The sequence below is a fragment of the Apaloderma vittatum genome, unplaced genomic scaffold (assembly GCF_000703405.1).
Source record: "Apaloderma vittatum isolate BGI_N311 unplaced genomic scaffold, ASM70340v1 scaffold6356, whole genome shotgun sequence".
Classification (NCBI taxonomy): domain Eukaryota; kingdom Metazoa; phylum Chordata; class Aves; order Trogoniformes; family Trogonidae; genus Apaloderma; species Apaloderma vittatum.
This window is the reverse complement of record NW_009722208.1, coordinates 18,932-36,697: the sequence shown is the minus strand read 5'-3', so window position 1 is coordinate 36,697 and position 17,766 is coordinate 18,932. Positions and strand designations below refer to the sequence as shown.

Sequence of the window (17,766 nt, the reverse complement as noted above, 5' to 3'; positions counted from 1 at the left end):
TCGGGGGGGGAAGGGGCGCCCGCCGAGGTGTGTCACCGAGGGTGATGGGGCTTTCCTCGGCAAGAATAGCAACAGCGTGTTCCAGAGTAGTTGGACGCAAAGCCGGGCGCTGCAGGGAGGCCGTGCCCGTCTCCTTGCTGCCCGTGTGAGAGAGACCTGCCCAGGTGAGTTACGCCCTAGTTTGGTGGCTGTCCTGAGCCCCGCTGTCCATGCACCCAGCCCCGTGCCTCACGTACTCCGTGGGTCGCGTATGAGCATTGCCAGCTTCCCAGGTTAGCTGGTTTTTCTGCAGCGGTGAGCGGGAGCCACAGGAGAGTTTTCACTGGGACAAGTAACCCACCCACTCTGCGCTGGAGATGTGTGATGTGGGAGATTGTGCAGAGCAGGTGCAAGACTGGCTTCTCTGCTGAGACATCCCCTAAGCATTTTAGGTTTTGTAGACAAGAACTTAACTAGCTTTGATTCAGCTCTGCAGGGGATAAATAAAATGAATAAACAACTTCAGAAAATGTTTCTCTGGTGTCCTGATAAACTTTTCTGAAGCAGATTCCATTAGCATAGAAATCTGCGAGGTTAGTGTCCTGCTACTGAGTGCACGCGGGCGATCGCTATACGTTAAATTAGTCATCTTCAGAACCGCAAGCTACTTAAGAAAATGAATTGTTCCTGGCTGTCTTTAATCTAAACCTTATCATCTTGGAGTGTTGCCTGATAGCTCCAAGTTCATTGAGAGGAACCAGTTTGCCTTTCTGCGGTGGCTGCGAGTGCTCAGTGCACTTACCTTTCCTGTTCCTCTCAGGGAATTTCTTTGCTTTTTTTTTTCCTGTCTTCAGGACCACATGTTATCTTGTTCACAAAGAATCAGCCATGCAACACGCATCCAAGAATTCCGTGTCCACAAGTCATCTAGTCCAACCTCCCCGGCTTTGGGCCTGATGATCTTTCCAACCCTGAACATTCTGTGATTCTGTGAAGGGCTGAATGTCGTAGACTTCACATAGTGGGAGCTTTATTATTTGGGGACTAGTGGGGCTGGTGCAGCAGGAAAGGCGCCTTAGATCACTTTCATTGCATCCTTTTCTTTTGGGCCAATAGGACACAGTTTTCAACAGACTTTGTGCAGCTCTGTGTGTTCAGGGACTTGCGTTTCCTCTTCTCCGTAGCGAGGTAGTGTCTGTCAGTCTGAGGCTGACCTGTTGAATTTGTATCTGCATGTAATGGGCTCGGAGAAGTGACTCCGCTCCACCCCTTTCATGAAGCTTAATACTTCCTTTTTTTTTTTTTCTTAAGCGTCAAAATGATAAGAGAAGGGAAACTGAGCTGTGTGGTAGCTTTAGAGCTTCATGAATATTACTTGAAGAGGAAATTTATTTTACCTAACCAGAGAACTTCCTGTGCTAGTTGTCTGTAGTTCTCAAGATCTAGAAATTACGTGTAAGGCTGTGTGCGTGTTGCAGCGTTTCCTTGTCTGTGACTTAGAAAAGTTGTTTCTAGGGAGATGTTTACTTCTGACTTTTGCATCTTTAGCTCAGGGATGTTCAAAGGCTTTTTCTTCCCTAAAAGTCAGATTCAGCAAGTTTGCAAACATTTTAATAAGCACTTGTAGAACCTTCTGTGGTCTAGTTCTTCCAGAATAAAAACAGACTTGCTGCTTACCCTGCCCTGTAACCCTGAACCACAGACAAATCAGAGGTGGCTATTTGAAAGAAAAATAATAAACGAAAGCAGTTTTACAAGGATTTCAAATATCCAGCGAAGTGATAGGCCCTGATATCTTTTTCTTTCCAATGAGGATTATCTCTATGGCAGTCTTTTTGAACAAGGTTACAGCAGTTCTGAGGGACAGTGGGGGAAAGACCTGCAGAGCATTCACACTTTTCTGACAAGAAAAAATCTTTTGACTGAAGCACATGTAACCCAATTTGTATTTTGCTTGGGTGATATGCTCTCACCCTTGTCCAGGCTAGCTTCTTTGTCTCCTTCCCTGCTGTACATGTCCTAGGGATGACTGTACTGGTTTGGTACCTGCCAGTGGTCATTTTTTAAAGCCTGACTTCACATGCAGCTTTTCACCAGCAGATGCAGATCAGGCGGTTCAGAAAAATAAAAGATGTGAGTGGGTTTTGCCTTTGTCCTGAATCCTTCTTTCCTGTTACCTGAATTTAGATCAGAGAAAGTGCAGCATTGACCAGAGATGTACTTGAGCAACATTTTAATGATTTAAAAGGGACCCTAAAGAAGCTGTTGGATGAGCGACTGATGTCACTGCTGCAGGAAGTGGATACTATAGAACAAGAGAGCATCAAGCCCTTGGATGAATGCCAGAAGCTAATAGAGCACGGAGTCAGTACAGCCGATGATCTGCTCCGGGAAGGTAAGGCAGGACCTGGTCATAAGTCTTGGCTCTACCTTCCTGCTTGTCTTCTCCTGAAGACTGTTACGATCAGCATATTTGTCTCATTTGGGGCTTCTCTCAAACCAGATGTTAGCAAAAGGTTAAGGTTGGGTAGATGTAGTGAAGAGCTGATCAATATTATCTCCCACAAGCCTATATTTGAATATTTCAATCTGAGGGTGTACATCGGTCAGTTTAGCCTCTCCAGAAGGGCAGGAAGTACCTACTTTGGAAATGTCTCACTGCAGAGGTGTCCTGCACCCCTCCATGCTAGAAAGAGGATTGTGTCTGGCTACTTCTGAAATAAAATACATCTTGGGTAGCATAATAACAGAATATCTCTGAAAGAAGTTTTTTATGTCTTATTGGGACAGCAGCTGAAGTAAACAGATTCTTTCCTGCCAAGTGTAATTATGTTCACTGGTGGGGAACATGGGGAATGAAATGTATGGGAAAAAGTTATCCAAAAGTCTGAGGATGAGGCAGGCAATAATGGACATGTGAAATGTTACTCAAAAGCCAGTTTGTACCCCAGTAATGCTAAATACCTAGCCAGAAAGGAATGTCACTCTTGACTGTTTTCCCCACGCTGGAGAACCTACTGGGAGCATGTCTGAGCCATGAGTGTGTTGGCAGTTTCCTTGCATTGTTCTCGTGTCTCAACTTTAACTTTCTTTCAACACGATCTCAGTTTTGTGAACTAAAGTGCATTGAGCGGTCTCCAAAGGGTAGGAAAGCTACCAGCTTCCACCCAGTCATGAGCTTTGCGCTTGAAGAGCGTGCCGGCACGGCAGCTCTGTGCCTCCTGCTCTCAGGGGTAGTGACAACTGTATCCTGGGATGCATTAAGAGGAGGGTGGCCAGCAGGTCGAGAGAGGTGATTCTCCTCCTTTACTCTGCTCTTGATGGACCCCCCCTCGAATACTGCGTCCAGTTCTGGTGTCCCCACCGTAAGAGGGACATGGATCTGTTGGAACGAGTCCAGAGGAGGCCACAAAGATGATCCAGGGGCTCGAGCACCCCTGCTACAAAGACAGGCTGAGGGAGCTTGGGTTGTTCAGCCTGGAGAAGACTCTGGGAGCACCTTATCCCTGCCTCCAGTGCCTGAAGGGAACCTGCAGGAGGCTCGGGAGGGAGAGAAGACTCTGGGAGCACCTTATCCCTGCCTCCAGTGCCTGAAGGGAACCTGCAGGAGGCTCGGGAGGGAGTTTTTGCAAGAGTGTCCAGTGACAGGACAAGGGGAAATGGATTTAAATTGAAGGAGAACAGGTTTAGATTGGATCTTAGGCAGAAATTCTTCAGTGGCAAGACTCTGGAATAAATTGTCCAGAGAAGCTGTGGCTGCCCACTCCCTGGAGATGTTCAAGGCCAGGTTGGATGAGGCCATGGACAACCTGGGCTGGTTAAGGGCGTCCCTGCCCATGGCAGGGGAGCTGGATGAGATGATCTCCAAGGTCTCTTCCAACCTAAAACATTCTATGATTCTAATATTTAAGAATTAATTTGTTGGGGTTTTGTGTCTAGCACCACAACCTCCAGAACAGCTGGTAGTCACCTTGGTTTTATTTTAAGTCTCAAGTTACTGAATCACAGGGCAAAGATTGCCTGCGTTTTGTACGAGCTTCTGTCAGATTTCAAGAGAACCTGTCTAGTTGGGCTCTTCCTATCCCTTGGGTCACCAGTCCCTCTAGCAGCAGAAGCATTGCTAAGTCATGTCCTCAGAACAAGTCAGAAAGGAGTTAAGCCTCTGTGCTTGTTAAATCTCCTGCTGCCAGTCATGACATGTGCTTTTCTTTAGAGATTTATAACGTTTGTAATCCTCCATTTAGAAAAGGACTGAGCTTGCTTATGTTGTAAATTACCATAAAGTCACCAGACAGGAGAATGGAGGCTACATCTCACTAAGCTGAAGTGTGGGATGCTACTTTAAATAGACTTTTTTTTTTCATAAGCTTTCCATATATCTCCACGCTTCAATGCATGGATTATTTCCTTTGTTATGGCAATAGTAACTATTGACATTGTAGCAAACAGAACAACGACTGACATTTTTTGCTTTTAAGGTCCCGCTTTTTTTGTTTTCTGCTCAGAGAAGGTGATTTGCTTTTTTTTTTTTTCTTTAAAGCAGTGGAGGAAGGGAATAATGCTGACTTCTGGCATCTGACCCCAGTTCTGTTACTGTCTGAGACCTGAGGCAAATTATTACATCTATTATGGGCGTGTTTACAGGAAGCTTTGAGAGCTTCAAAACTTGCTAGCTAGGCTTTATACTGTTAGCTGTAATTGTATTTTCTAGCTAAGAGTCTAGCAGAAGTGCTGAGAATGCTTCACGTTTAATTGGTTGTTCATGTCAGAACTGGTTACTCTTTGAAGCAAAGAATGCCTTTCTTGGATGTTTTCTCATTAGGAATATTTTTGCCATTTGATTCCAGGAGAGAGTGCAGTCCATGGAGATGTGGGACAACAGAATGAGAAACTTTGCAACTTTACAAAAAAAGCTTTACATATTCAGCTAGATAGGTAAGATACAAGGTGATCTGAGGCAGCGGGACATGTGCTTTTCTGGTACAGGGGATCTTTTCTCCTCTGAAACAAAAGCCTTCTGCTCCATTGCCTCAAGATTTGTTTGAGGTGTTACTGTCTGCTTTGTTTCATAGACTGTCATTGGGGCTGGCAGCCACAGAACTGAGTAGTTCTCAACCTCCATATGTTCTGTAGAAATATAGGCTGTTTATTTGTGAACGATGAAACCACTCCTTGTGGAACAGCCTGTATTTCAGAGTGTTTACTGAGAAACAGACAGTCTGGTTAGGGCTGAAACACAATGTTTTCTGAGTCTTGTAAGTTTTAAATGCACATGCCAATTTCTGCAGCTGTTCTCTCTTTGCAAATCTGCACCAATTCAAGTGTATGGATGAAATACGAATTCGTAGAAGCTGTCCCCTTTCATTACAGCAAGCTTTCCTTTCTCAGCTTACCAGAAGTGCCCTCCTTGGTTGACGTGCCTTGTTTATCTGCCCAGTTGGACGACTGCCTTCTTACTATATTGAAAAATCAAATATTCAGACATGGAACTGTGGCATCTCGCCCACCTGTACAGCTAGAGGAATTTGTTGAGAAGCCTGGAGGTATTTTAGTCCGATGGTGTAAGGTAAGTAAAATATCCTGGCTGAAAATCATTCAGATTTCAGTTTTGTTGAAAGCAAACTGAAAAAAGCCAGTTTCATTCTGGATTGTCTACTGCCTTCAAAGGAACAGTCTACTCCAGTGCGCAGTTAGAAACTTTAGAAGAGATTTTGACAGTAACAGCCTCATTTAAAGGCAAGGCAACCTAGTGGTGTTGTGGTTGGCACTGGTGTTTTTGTCTGCCTGACAGTGACGCTTGCGTGTTGGACTCTACCTGTGCCTGCCTGCGGGCAGACAGTGCCCCCACACTAATGTAGCTCAGTGCTGGGGTGATGCTTTTGTTCCCTTGGAAGACACCGTAGCAGACCCAGGATGAGACTGAACCTGTTTTGTTGTGCTTTTACACCTAAACGATGCAGGGAACAGAGAAAATTAGCTAGTCATGTAGCCTTTCTTTCAATACACAAAACCTATTTTGAGTAACTCGCTGCTGTGCTCTGATGTGGTTTTTGTTGCTGTTGGAGCGCTCTGCACTCCTTGGCAGCATTAAACAAAGTTATGTTGTTCCAGCAACAGCCAGCTGTGGGCCTGCCACCTGTACTTTGTAAAGGATATGGACACAGATTACAAAACCATAGGCACTATTGCCACACGTGATCGGACTTTCTGTGCTATAGAGGAGTTCCCTGAATTTGGTTGTGCTTTGAGAAGAGTGGAGCTGTTTAGCAGGGGGGTGGGGAATAATCTCTTTTGATTCAGAATTGGAAGTCATTCCCTGGAACAGTCTATGAAAGGTAACAGTGAGTTTTCCTTGCTGTTAAAAATTGGTGCTGAATTTCTTCTGCAAATTTGTCTTCAGCTTTTAGCTGAAGGATCTTGTTATTTCTCTGCTGGATTGAAGAGCCTTCTGTTAAATATTTTTCCTTTTAAACTGTAATTGTATCATGCTTCTTTTTGTATTAGTTGTTTCAGGCACTGATTTTACTTTCTATAAGGCTCTGAATCACCTTTGATGACAGCCTGCAGTATTGCCCTAGTACATGATGCTTTAGAGGCGAAAGGGAAAAAAGTGAGGGTTTTTTATTAACATAATGAATGTTTCTCTAGGTGGATGATGACTTCATCCCACAAGATTACCGACTGCAGTATCGTAAGAGTACTGCCGGACACTTTGAAGATGTTTATGTTGGCTCAGAGACAGAGTTCATAGTGCTGCATATCGATCCTCACGTCGATTACCAGTTCCGAGTCTGTGCCCGAGGAGACGGACGGCAAGAGTGGAGTCCGTGGAGCGTTCCTCAGACGGGCTGTACCACGCTGGTTCCCCACGGTACTGTTCCGTCACTGTTCATCTTCATCTTAAGCCTGTGTCGTGGGTCCAGCACTCCTGAGGGTCTATGGCTGAATGACTTACGGAGCCGCTTTTTTGTGTGGTGCTGGGGAGCCTGTAGCTACGATCTATGTGTGTAATGTATGATGGACTGTCCTTTCATGCTGTGATTTATTTGCTTCACAGTGTGTGTGACGGTGAGCCTTTCCAGCGGGTAGCTCACCACTTAGCCTTGGGAAACATTAATGAGCCAGAAATGCTTCATTTTTTTTCTTTCTGCCTAACCCTTAAGCATTTTTTGATGACCTACAGTCTCACAAACTCCTCTCCTTGAGAGAGGAAAACCTAAATTTTCTCTTCACTTGCAAATTTTTAAGAGGCAGTGGGTAATGAAGGTTTTCCTTTGCCTATGATATGACTTTGCAGAGTGAATTTCTGGTGACGTCTGTGAGTTGGGAAATACTTCTGTAACTGCAAATCATTTGAAAAAGAAATCTCTCCATCAGAACACAGCAAAACCAGCCCCTGTTCTGAATAGCTTAAGCGTCCCATGAGGTGAACTGAGCGGGTATTGCAACTGACTTATCTTGCACAGAAAGTAGCGAGTTGAGTTGAAATTCACACTTTTTTTTCCCTTCTTCTTTTCTTTGAAGAATGGACAACTGGTTTGGAGGGTTACAGCTTGAGCAGTCGAAGAAACATAGCTCTTCGAAATGATTCTCAGTCATGTGGTGTGCTCTACTCCAAAGCTCCTACTTACTTCTGTGGGCAAACATTAACGTTCAGGCAAGTAGCTGTTGGGTGGTGCATCTCCTGTGAGCCAAGCTTCCTTCTGGGGTCCCTGACGTCTCAGTTGTGTGTAAGCCTGACTCAGGATGCGTGGTGGGAGTTTTACAGCAGCTCAGCCCCAGCCAAGGTAGCGTGTCTGTCTGAAGTCTGAACTTCCTTCTGCTTACTTCTACTTCCTGGCGCTTTAGTAAAACACCTGATGTTTTTGTAGGGCCTGCACCTATCTAAACAGGGAGTGCTTTTCTTCCCAGACCCTCCACGCACTTTGATGACTTTAGACATGAAAATATGATGTGTGCTGTTGGGACAGCTAAGGATGACAGCCTGGGACTCATGTCTTTAACACTGGAGATAATTACTACTGCTTGAAACTGGCGTTAGAAAATCCTGAGTGGAGAAGGGATCTTGTGAAATTCAAGCTTTCCATTTGACACAGAACGCGATTAAAAACTTGGCAGCTTTGCTGCCTGTAGCCCTGTCCCTGAGATGATGCTGTTTAGTGGGGTGTGAGGAACATCCTTGTGGATATGTCATTTGTAATTACAGACCTCAGAAACTCTGAAGCTTTATTCTATCTTTCCCTGGTTAAATAAAACTACTTGCTGTACAGTAGGCAACCCCCAAAGGCAATTTAAGGGGGCTGTTCATGGTATTTTTGTAACTTACTCCATGGTGTTTCATTCCTCCCTTCCTGATAATTCATTATCTTAACTTCAGATGGTTGTAGTATAAGGATGTATTCAGTTGCCCTGTCTGAGATGGGATAAAAAGATTTAAAGCTTTCATTTGAAATCTGTTGCTAGATTTAACCTCTTGGCTCAGAAATGTCTGTAAAATTAAAGGCAGAACTTTGAGGTTTCCCTTGGTTCTCTTTCAGACCAGTGCCTTTTATCTTTTTTATTAGTAGCACATGAAAATTTTTTGCTTTACGTTTTGGTAGTGTGGACTCCTCTCCAGAGGAGATTTGTTTCAGGGCGGCAGAGCACTAAAAAGCCCGTGTCCACAAGAACTATAATGACACCAAGATTGAAGACAACCTCAGAATTCGGTTGTGTTCCTTTTCCAAGGTCTGAGAGTAGCTTCATGTTTGAAACTGTGTGAGATTTTCCTCAGGAGGGACATGTAGTACTTGGTGCTTGGCTTTTTCCATCTGTTGAAACAAAAGTGTATTCACAAGGGGATAAGTGGTTTGCACAGCAAACCAAATAAGCAAGGTTCACGTTACAGATGCTTTTGAAGCAGCTTTGTGTTCTTCTCATGTGTTCAGGACAGGGGCAAGCCTCATAAATGCAGTGCCTTGTGTCTGCTCTTTAAAGATCGACAGCCTCAGCCTCTGAGGTGAGGCATTGGGACAAGCTGCAGGAAGACACCATTGCTTTAAGGCAAGACTCATCCTGTTTCTTTGCAGCCTTCAGGGAGCTGCCCTTAGGAGAGGGAACGTTTCTCCACAGTGCCGGGCTCAGCAGCTCTAAAGCTTTTGCTTGCTGTGGGAGCCGCTGTCGCTCTGGCCAGGCTGGCGACTTGGGATCAGCCAGCAGATGCCCTGCGAACACTGGGCTGACTGTCCGGAGCCCACAGCTCTGCTGACAGCGAGTACAGAGGTGGCACGTGTGTTCACCCACAGGTTTACTTCTCTGTGCTCCGAGACAAATGGAAACTGGTGGTGTGGAGCTGGTTCGGTGTCTGCTGCGGTGGCAGAGGCAAGATTTTGCTCTGTAGCATTGCAAGTGGTGAGAAGGGATTTGAACCCAACAACCCACCGCAGCCAAAACTGCCTTCCTCCCCTACCCCTTTACAGCAGAGTATACCAGGGCTCAAACTGCAGGTTTTAGTCATGCTTATTAAGATCCTGCTGGAGCTACAGCTGTCTTGCTGTAATACATGACAGTGACCAGTAGTCTGGTGTAGATGATGGTAGTTCTGCACATATTGGTTCTTTCAGACAGCTGGAAAACGTTTCCAAAGGCTCTAAGTTGCGACAGTGGAGAATTTTATTTAAACAGCAAAGTTTGCAGGAGGCAGATTCATGTTTTGTACAGATTAACAGTAAGAGCATTGCTGTTGGGAAAGCTGGTAGGACTTCTGGTCTTTCAACAGGGATCTCTCTAAAAGGTTGGATGAATTTGCTGAAAGCCCTGGAGCACACTAGAGAGGTCTGGTGTGACAGGGCATTACTGTCTGGATTTCATTGTATGTTTTAATTTAAAGCTTCAGGGCTTGACTTATTTTTTGCTTGATAGAATTGAAACGGTGGGACAGCCAGACAGACGAGACAGCCTAGGAGTGTGTGTGGAGCAGCAGAACGGCTACGACTCTTTGCAGCGGGATAAAGCCGTGTGCATTAGCACAAATGGTGAGTCTGAAGTACATAATTGAAAAATGTGATTATTTTTTTTTTAGTTATATTTTTCCTCCCCAAATCCCATGGCCTCTGGTTTTTGTATTCCTGGATCACGAGTGCCACTTCATCCATCTCTTACGTACATACTGACCCTGCAGTTAAAATCTTTTTGTGGGACCACATTATCTCCTTTTCCCGCTTGCAGTTACTGCAACATGTCTGATGTGACAAAAAAGAAGGTGGCAGGGTTGTTTTCCATTTCCACTTGTCTGTGAAAAATAAGGAGACACAGTATTGCACGTTAGCTTGTGCAGGAAGTGAGAAATAACATTTGATATCTTGACTGTTTAGGGGCAGTATTTGTAAATGGAAAAGAGATGACAAACCAACTGCCTGCTGTTACTTCTGGATCAACTGTGACATTTGACATGGAAGTTGTGCAGTTGGGGCCTTCCAGCAACGAGGGAGGAAACTTCAAGCTTCGAGTAACCATTAGCTCTAACAACAGAGAAGTGGTCTTTGACTGGGTACTTGATCAGTGCTGTGGGGCTTTGTATTTTGGATGTTCATTTTCATACCCAGGCTGGAAAGTTTTGGTGTTTTAGCAGTGAGTGAAGGGATTTTTGTTCTTGATATCAAGTGTAATGTTAAAACCTGGGTTTTCAGCATGTTAGACATCAATCTGTTAACAAAAACATGTCTTTATACTACTTGAACTCTACTATATTGTACTTCCTACTGGATTCATTTAAAAAAAAATAATTGTGAAACATTGGATATGTTACTCTGGAAAAAGTCAGAATCATGCATTTGTATAGGCAAAATAATTTAAGCAGTCCATAAGACCTTTCCCTTTGTTCCTCAAGACTTGATTTTTGTCAGTATTTCATTGTACTCTAGTCTCAGGGTACACACTTTTTAACTTTGCTTAATGCTGCTGTTCCGTGAAATAAGCCTGTAAACAGTTAGGGGGTGGAGGGGTGGTAGTGGACCAAAGTTTTATTTATACCACTCAAAAATAGCAAAGTATTTAGAGCAGCAGCAACCTGCTATGCTTCCTTGTACACAGTGCTGCCTTAATAGTATGAACGGATAGTGGAATCTGCATGCAACAGCCATTTCTTCCAGGCACGGTACTGTTTGTCCCTCCAGAGCAAGGACGTCTGAGCCATAATGTCTTTAAAGTTATAGTCAGTGTCTTAATGTGTCACGTAAGTGCCTTATTTCCAGATATTTCTTGAACCATTCTCTGTGTTGTTGCTTGGAATAGATTTTCTCGAGTAGTGGCATGGTGATGCTTACATCGACTTACTGCAGTCGATCGCCTCAAAGTACACCAGTACGTGGAGCAGGACAGTTAGCTGCTTGCTTGGTCTTCCCTAGGTGGAATTTACCGTGCAGCCCACAGCAGAGCAAGTCACAGCAATTTTGTACTTCGGTACGACACGCGGCTTGGCAGCCACGGTTCCTCACAGACCCCTTCTGCAATTGAGGAACAGCCTTCTTCTTACTGTCAGTAAACAGAGGCAGGGGAAGCGCTGTTCCGATGCGCAGGATTCCTGGAAATGCCAGGAAGCTGCCTGGGATGACCCTGCACTCCTGTGCAATAGCGCAGGTTTAGGGTCGAGGACCTGCTGGGCTGCCCGAGCAAGCTGGGACCACGGCTGGAGATCCACCGTGGGAGAGGAAGGAGGGGGCCTCAAGGCAAACGCTGCTGGCACAGTTGAACCCTGTGGCAGGCAAAGTGGAGCACGTGGTGGTAATTCGGTGCTCTCCTTGATGTAGTAGGATGGGAGAAGATATTACCATGAGAATTAATTGACTTTGAATGCAGAAGTTACATAAAGTTTAACTACTCTTTCCACTAAATTAGATTTAGAAGGAGCTTATGAAAAAGAGCCTAGTCCTGGTCAAGAGATAGCAGTACTACTGGATTTAAAGAACATTTTGATGTGATGCTCACCGAGGACCTTCTTACCTCAAGTTCAGTTGAATCTATTTTAGCCTGTTAGAATAGCAATATTTTTATGAACTGTAGACAATCATTCTGCCCTTTTTCCTGCAGTGTCAACATGCTACATTAGCACTCTATCCTAGCAGAAAAAGCTTAATTTACATTGGATTAATATCCCCCGTACCCACATTGCTGGTACAAAAAGACGAGTACTCTTGCCTGCGTTTTTTCCCCAAGCACCTGTAGGGGTACAAGAATTTCAGAAGACAAGAATGGCTGTTGGCATTTATGCAATTTACAAGAAAAAAAAATTGTGAGTAGATTCAGATGGATGCAAAGAACTTGCACATGGCAGGTTGGAATTTACTCCAAGACACAAAGTGAGGAAGATTGGGCACCTGCAGTTAAGATGACCCAGTGTTAGCAACAAAAAGCCTGCAGTATTCTGTTTTTCAAGTTTTAACTATTTCACTGTTAGGGAGTAGGGCAATACTAGCTTAGCCTGTGCTTGGTGTTCCTCTGAATTATCAAGTATTTTTGATACTTTTAAAATACAGTTCTCCTGTAGAACCAGGAAGGTTCAGGAGACAATCAAACAGTATCAGGTCCTGCTCAGAGAGGGTCAGGCTGAGACTCCATCTAGCAGCTAACATAGACCTTGCTCCACTTCGTAGTGCTGGTAATTTTACTTACTTCAGGTGCCAGACACTACTTGCAACTTAGTACTTTCAGCATATGGAAACTAAAATTATGAGTGAGTACAGTTTTAAGGGACCGATGGGTCAGGTACCTTTTCACCTGCTTGTGGAGAGGCAGGTCAGGCTATTGCCTCTGCAGGGTATTTACTTGCATATTAGAAAATAAAGCTTAAGCCTTGAATTCAGGTACTTCCAGAGCTGGTGCTGCCACGTCAGCTCGTTCAGAAGACACACAAAGCAGCTCAAGATGACTGTGAAGGGCTGCAGGAGGCCCCTGCTGCTCCCCTTGAGAGCTGAGGATGGCAATCGAAGAAATACTTCTTTCTGACTTCAGTCTTAGCTGTACATTGAGCAAGGGCAGTTGGCCCATGTTGGATTGCGTTTTTGTTCTTCCTCTTTGTTTAAACTTAGCATAAGCCTAGCTGTCTGTAAATTGCAAATTAGGTACTGTTCAGCCACCTCTTAGAGCTGCACCTTTTGAAGCGGGAGGGGTGAAATGTCTCAGGGCAAGAGGCCCGAGTAATAAAGTATGCAAAAAATTATAGCAGAGGCTTGAGTTAAAAAGGTTGAAATTCTGTCTTCCACGGTGGAGTTCAGCTAGGTAGAAAACTTGACACATCCTTTACAATTTTCTCCTCTAGCTATTGGAGCCTTGCAAGCAACAGTGTTAACTGCTTACGAAATCCAATCCTGAAAGTTGTTTTCTTAAGCTAGTACATTCACTTACCTCAACTAAGACTTACGTGTCAAGTGAAATTTGATTTTTTTAAAATAAAGTTTTATCCATCAGCTGTCTGTGGTTAGCAACTTATTTATTGGGGCATGAAGCTGAGCATCACTGTGTTCTAACAAGAGCAAAAGAAAATGTGTTCTGTAGCATTATTGCCATCTTTAAGAGCTTCCTCCTCTTTATTCTTCTGTCCCTTAGAAGTTATAATTTTTGTTTGATTTCTCACTCGTGCACTCACCGTTATTTCCAGCTCAGACCTTATTTCCAGTTCAGACCTTAACTGACATCTCTCTTGCAGAAACTATTTTCCTTCTTATAAAACAATTACTTGCAGCATCTGTAAACTACTTTCCTCAATATTCCATTACAGCTCATTTGTCTCCCTTTCACTGTTCCCATCTCCTTACTGCTGCATTAAATAGTGCAGCTCTGACACAGCAGCAGGTTTTGGCCGCCATTACTGAGCAAGAAGCAGAGGTATTTGATCATAAAATAAAGCCCAAACCGAACTAACACAGCTTTACTTTCTTCCTTAGTTCTGCTTTACCTGCAGCCTATTCCATTTCTGGGTTCTCTTCTAAAGGAAAAATAACTTGTACAACCAGGAAGCAAGGCTGCTGACCTGGTAGCTTTCTCTCAGAAATAGTGCATCTTCTGTCCCGAATCAGGCAACTTAAGAATGACAGATATCAAAGTCACAGAAGAAGAGGTTACCTGCTTCATCTGAAGCTCTTGTCCTGTTGTGAAACCACGCAGTATCAGTTTTAACCAGGAACTGGTCCAACAGGGACACCTTCCCCCAGGCAGTGGTTGATGATGGCACCCAACTGGTCTGTGGATTAAGAAATACTTAACACTGAACAGTATTGTCAAAATTGTCCGCAAAGAGTATCTCCTGCATTCTCAAAGGTAAAATCAAATCGCTGCTTTGGGGTGGGCTGTGTGGTTTGGGGGTTTTGTTTTGCCGATGAGTGAAGTAATCACAACAGTTCACGTTATTTGCAATGGCTTCGTTCCAGGCACTGAATCTTTACCCCCTCCCCAAACATTCAGGGACTATATTTGAGACACGCTCAAAGAAATGTACACTTAAGTTTAACATGTAAATTCATCTAACAATTTTGAATATAGTATTTAATGCACTGAATTAAATATTCAAGACATACGTTAGGTTCTAACTTGGAGGTCACAGACCTGTTGTGTTCAGCTGATCACCAAATACAAAAACATCATTAAAATCTGCCATGAACGGGGTTAGAACCACCTTGCCAATTTTAGAGACAAGAGCGTACTGGACAACTGCAGTCAAATTCACAGAATCCAGCTGTCATATCCTGTGTGTCCGTATCTGAATTATTTCTAACAGGGAAAAAGGGTTTTGGTGCCTGTTACTCCGCAGTCACCAGTTGGTCGAGCAGTGCAATTCCCTCCTCGCTTTGTTCTGCAGTACCTGGAGTATCCATCTGCTGCAGTCCTGGAGAGACATTATTTTAAACTGATGCCGATTTAAACTTTGCTCCAAGTAAATCATGTATCTTGCAAAATCTGTTCACAACATAAACCACTTGCCTGTAAAAACCACATAAGTCTTACAACTGAGACAAGTGATACATTTCGTATTCAGTTATGCATAAATTACAGTTCTAAACACAACTTGCAGATATGTATCTGTGCTACTTCTGCTGCTGAGAATCAGATTTTTATAGTCCAGCTACAAACCTGGTGATTTATGGAGACACCTTAAATATATCAAAAAGACTTGAAAGAGACTTAACTACCTTCAACAATCTGGCAAAGAAAGAATATGTATCCAAATTTTAAGACATGCAGAAGAGAAAGTTCCTATGAGGGGCTGCTTGGGGCCTTTCTGCATGCACACAAAATGACTGGACAACCATCATGGCAGATTTTATATTACTGAACTTTATGTACAAAAGCCAACTTCAAATAAAACATTAAATGAACCATTGTTTTTACATTAAAACAACCAGACTTGTTTTCTGTTTGGGGTTTTGTTTTTTACATCTACTGTACCATTCAGATCCTTTTGAACCAGCTTACAACGTTATCTTCAAAATCTATCAAAGGTACATATAGAAAAGGCATCTTTATAAATAGAAAACAAAGGTATTTTTTCAGCTTTTATTATAAATTGACATGACATACAAAGTTGACTGGACAGAAGTAATTTCATTACTATTTTTGGGGGGATCACCAACTTTTTGTGCAAACAATGCTAGCCTTCTTTTAAGCATTAAGAGCATAACTGCTTAAGAAATGACATAAGCAATAATTCTAGAACTACATCTCCCCTAAAATAATCTATTTTTTTACATATGTGCACAGCTTTAGCAAATTAAAGCCAGAGAGAAATGCTTGATGTACTATCCAGAGGCATAATTAGTTTGCTAAAACTCGAGAGAGCTGGCAAATTCAAAAAGTTTGTAATGAAAGCTGCAGTTTCCCTCTTTCCTATTTTGTACACAAAATCAGTGACTAAGAACTTAATACTGGATGACAAATCACATCCACACCATTAGTTAAATAGTCTCACAGTTAAACACATCTTAAGGACCATCAAAATCAGTATTTACATTTTATAAATTTCTGAAGACACCATTAGAAAGCTTATATACCCCTTGAACAAACAGGGAACTGCATCTCATGGTGATGGAATGAAATAAAAAATTAAAAATACCTGTATTTACAGCAGCATTGTTCCTTTATAAATAAAGAATATGAAAAATGCAATATTTTAAGGATAATAAAAAATTGAGGTGATGTCACTCAACCACAGTGCTTGCTGGAATAAACCCTTCGGTGCTGATACTGTACCAGTAGTGAAACCACTTTCCATTGGAAAAAATCTGTAAACGTATGCATAAAATGTGTTAACAGCAGTGCAAAACTGCTCAAATATAGTTTAGTCAGCATCTTAGTTTCTGTATTGAATACAATACATCACAGAATACTTGCATAAGAAGTGCAACACATTTTCTGGTCCAATTTTACAGTGCATTTTTCCCTCAAGAGTGGCATCTTGAAAGCCAAAGCTAAACCCATGGCCTGGACTTGCAGTCTGTCCTCAGGCAAACGAGCAGGCAGAAACTTCAGGAGTCAATCGACGTCTTGCCTACGTACCGCCTCGAGACTCTCGGCTTTAGCATGGCACGCTGTGATGCGGAACGCCCGTAGAAAGGGCTCTCGGCAAAGAGTTTGCGTAGCTGTGTCAATGTGGACTAAAAAGAGAAAGGAGCTAATGTTCAAGTTTAAAATGGTACACTGGGTGATCAATACATCAGAATTATCCACGAAAACCAAACTGCTGGTAACCTCAAAAAGCCAAGGTGGGACTTCACTGTGTCTGCAACATGAAAAGCCAAGATCTTTCCAAACAGGCACAAGACAAAGGAAGTGTTAAGTTCACCAACTCTGATAATTTGAGTGTAAAAAGACCTAATCCGTGATCTATGATCGATTGATAAATGATTTCAAATACAAGGATCAAGGTTAAACTTCAAATAGTGAGATGTTATTTTCACAGAAAGCTAACTGGAGAATTTCTAAATAAGAAAAGCAGAAACTGTATCCCAATCCCCCTTCCCCAGTGTTTCACAACTTCACGGTAGGAAAAACAGCCAGATAGAGATGCAAAAATCTTAATATAAAAATGGTTTTACGTATACTTAAATTAAGTAAATTCCATAAAGTTCTTAAGACACTAATTACTAAAATTACAAAAAGATTTTCATATTGCTCTTCATGCGCAAACTCTTAGAATATTGTCGTTACATCACCGAAACCGATATACATGTAGTACTTGCATAATTAACTCAATAGAAACCCTGTTAAAAACAATATCCTTGTTGAAATCATTTATTTCCATCCAGCAGTGCCTGTTTGGAATCTCTGTATTTTTGTGTGTAATTCTTTATAGTGCTCGTGCACCCTAGAATGTCACTTTGATGCTTGTCCGTTGAATGGCATTTGACTTTCAACTTCAGAGCTTTTGTTTCTTGCTCTGTTTTGTGACACCTGAGATGCTATCCATTTCCGAAATTCTCTCTCGCATATTATTTTCACTATATCCATTTGTTGTCCCACTTTGTTCCTCAGAAGATTCCTCATCTGTTGGGGAGGCCGATTCTCCTTTCTCCAACTTCTGCTGCATCTCTCGGAGCCTGGCAACAGCTTTGTCTATCGACATGATGCTGATGAGGTTAAAGTCATGCATGCTGACCAGATGGAGCATAAAGTTTCGACATAAGTTCTTCTTGATGATTTTTTGTCCGTAATTTTCAACAAACAGCATACAGGCGTGATTCATTTGATTGTCAGCAATAAACCTGTCAAATTAGAAAGCATCATTATGCAAGTAGAACGTTTTCAAAAAACAGAAATCTG

General features: G+C 42.8%; 2 protein-coding genes across 2 annotated transcripts in view; one reads left to right on the top strand and one right to left on the bottom strand.

Annotated features, from left to right (window-relative positions):
• Positions 1–2,166: 2,166 nt before the first annotated feature.
• On the top strand, positions 2,167–10,642 carry CRLF3 (cytokine receptor-like factor 3; the record flags this gene model as incomplete). The annotated part of the gene is made up of 7 exons (XM_009871680.1): positions 2,167–2,374; positions 4,827–4,914; positions 5,368–5,545; positions 6,628–6,850; positions 7,504–7,636; positions 9,880–9,992; positions 10,332–10,642. Coding segments are annotated over 7 exons (1,197 nt in total), but the record flags the coding sequence as incomplete, so codon positions are not given.
• Positions 10,643–15,271: 4,629 nt separating this feature from the next.
• SUZ12 (SUZ12 polycomb repressive complex 2 subunit) overlaps positions 15,272–17,766 on the bottom strand; it is a 19,133-nt gene continuing 16,638 nt past the window's right edge. Inside the window, 1 exon segment of the mRNA XM_009871679.1 lies at positions 15,272–17,708. Coding sequence (XP_009869981.1) covers positions 17,363–17,708 — 346 coding nt within the window. The 3' untranslated portion in view covers positions 15,272–17,362.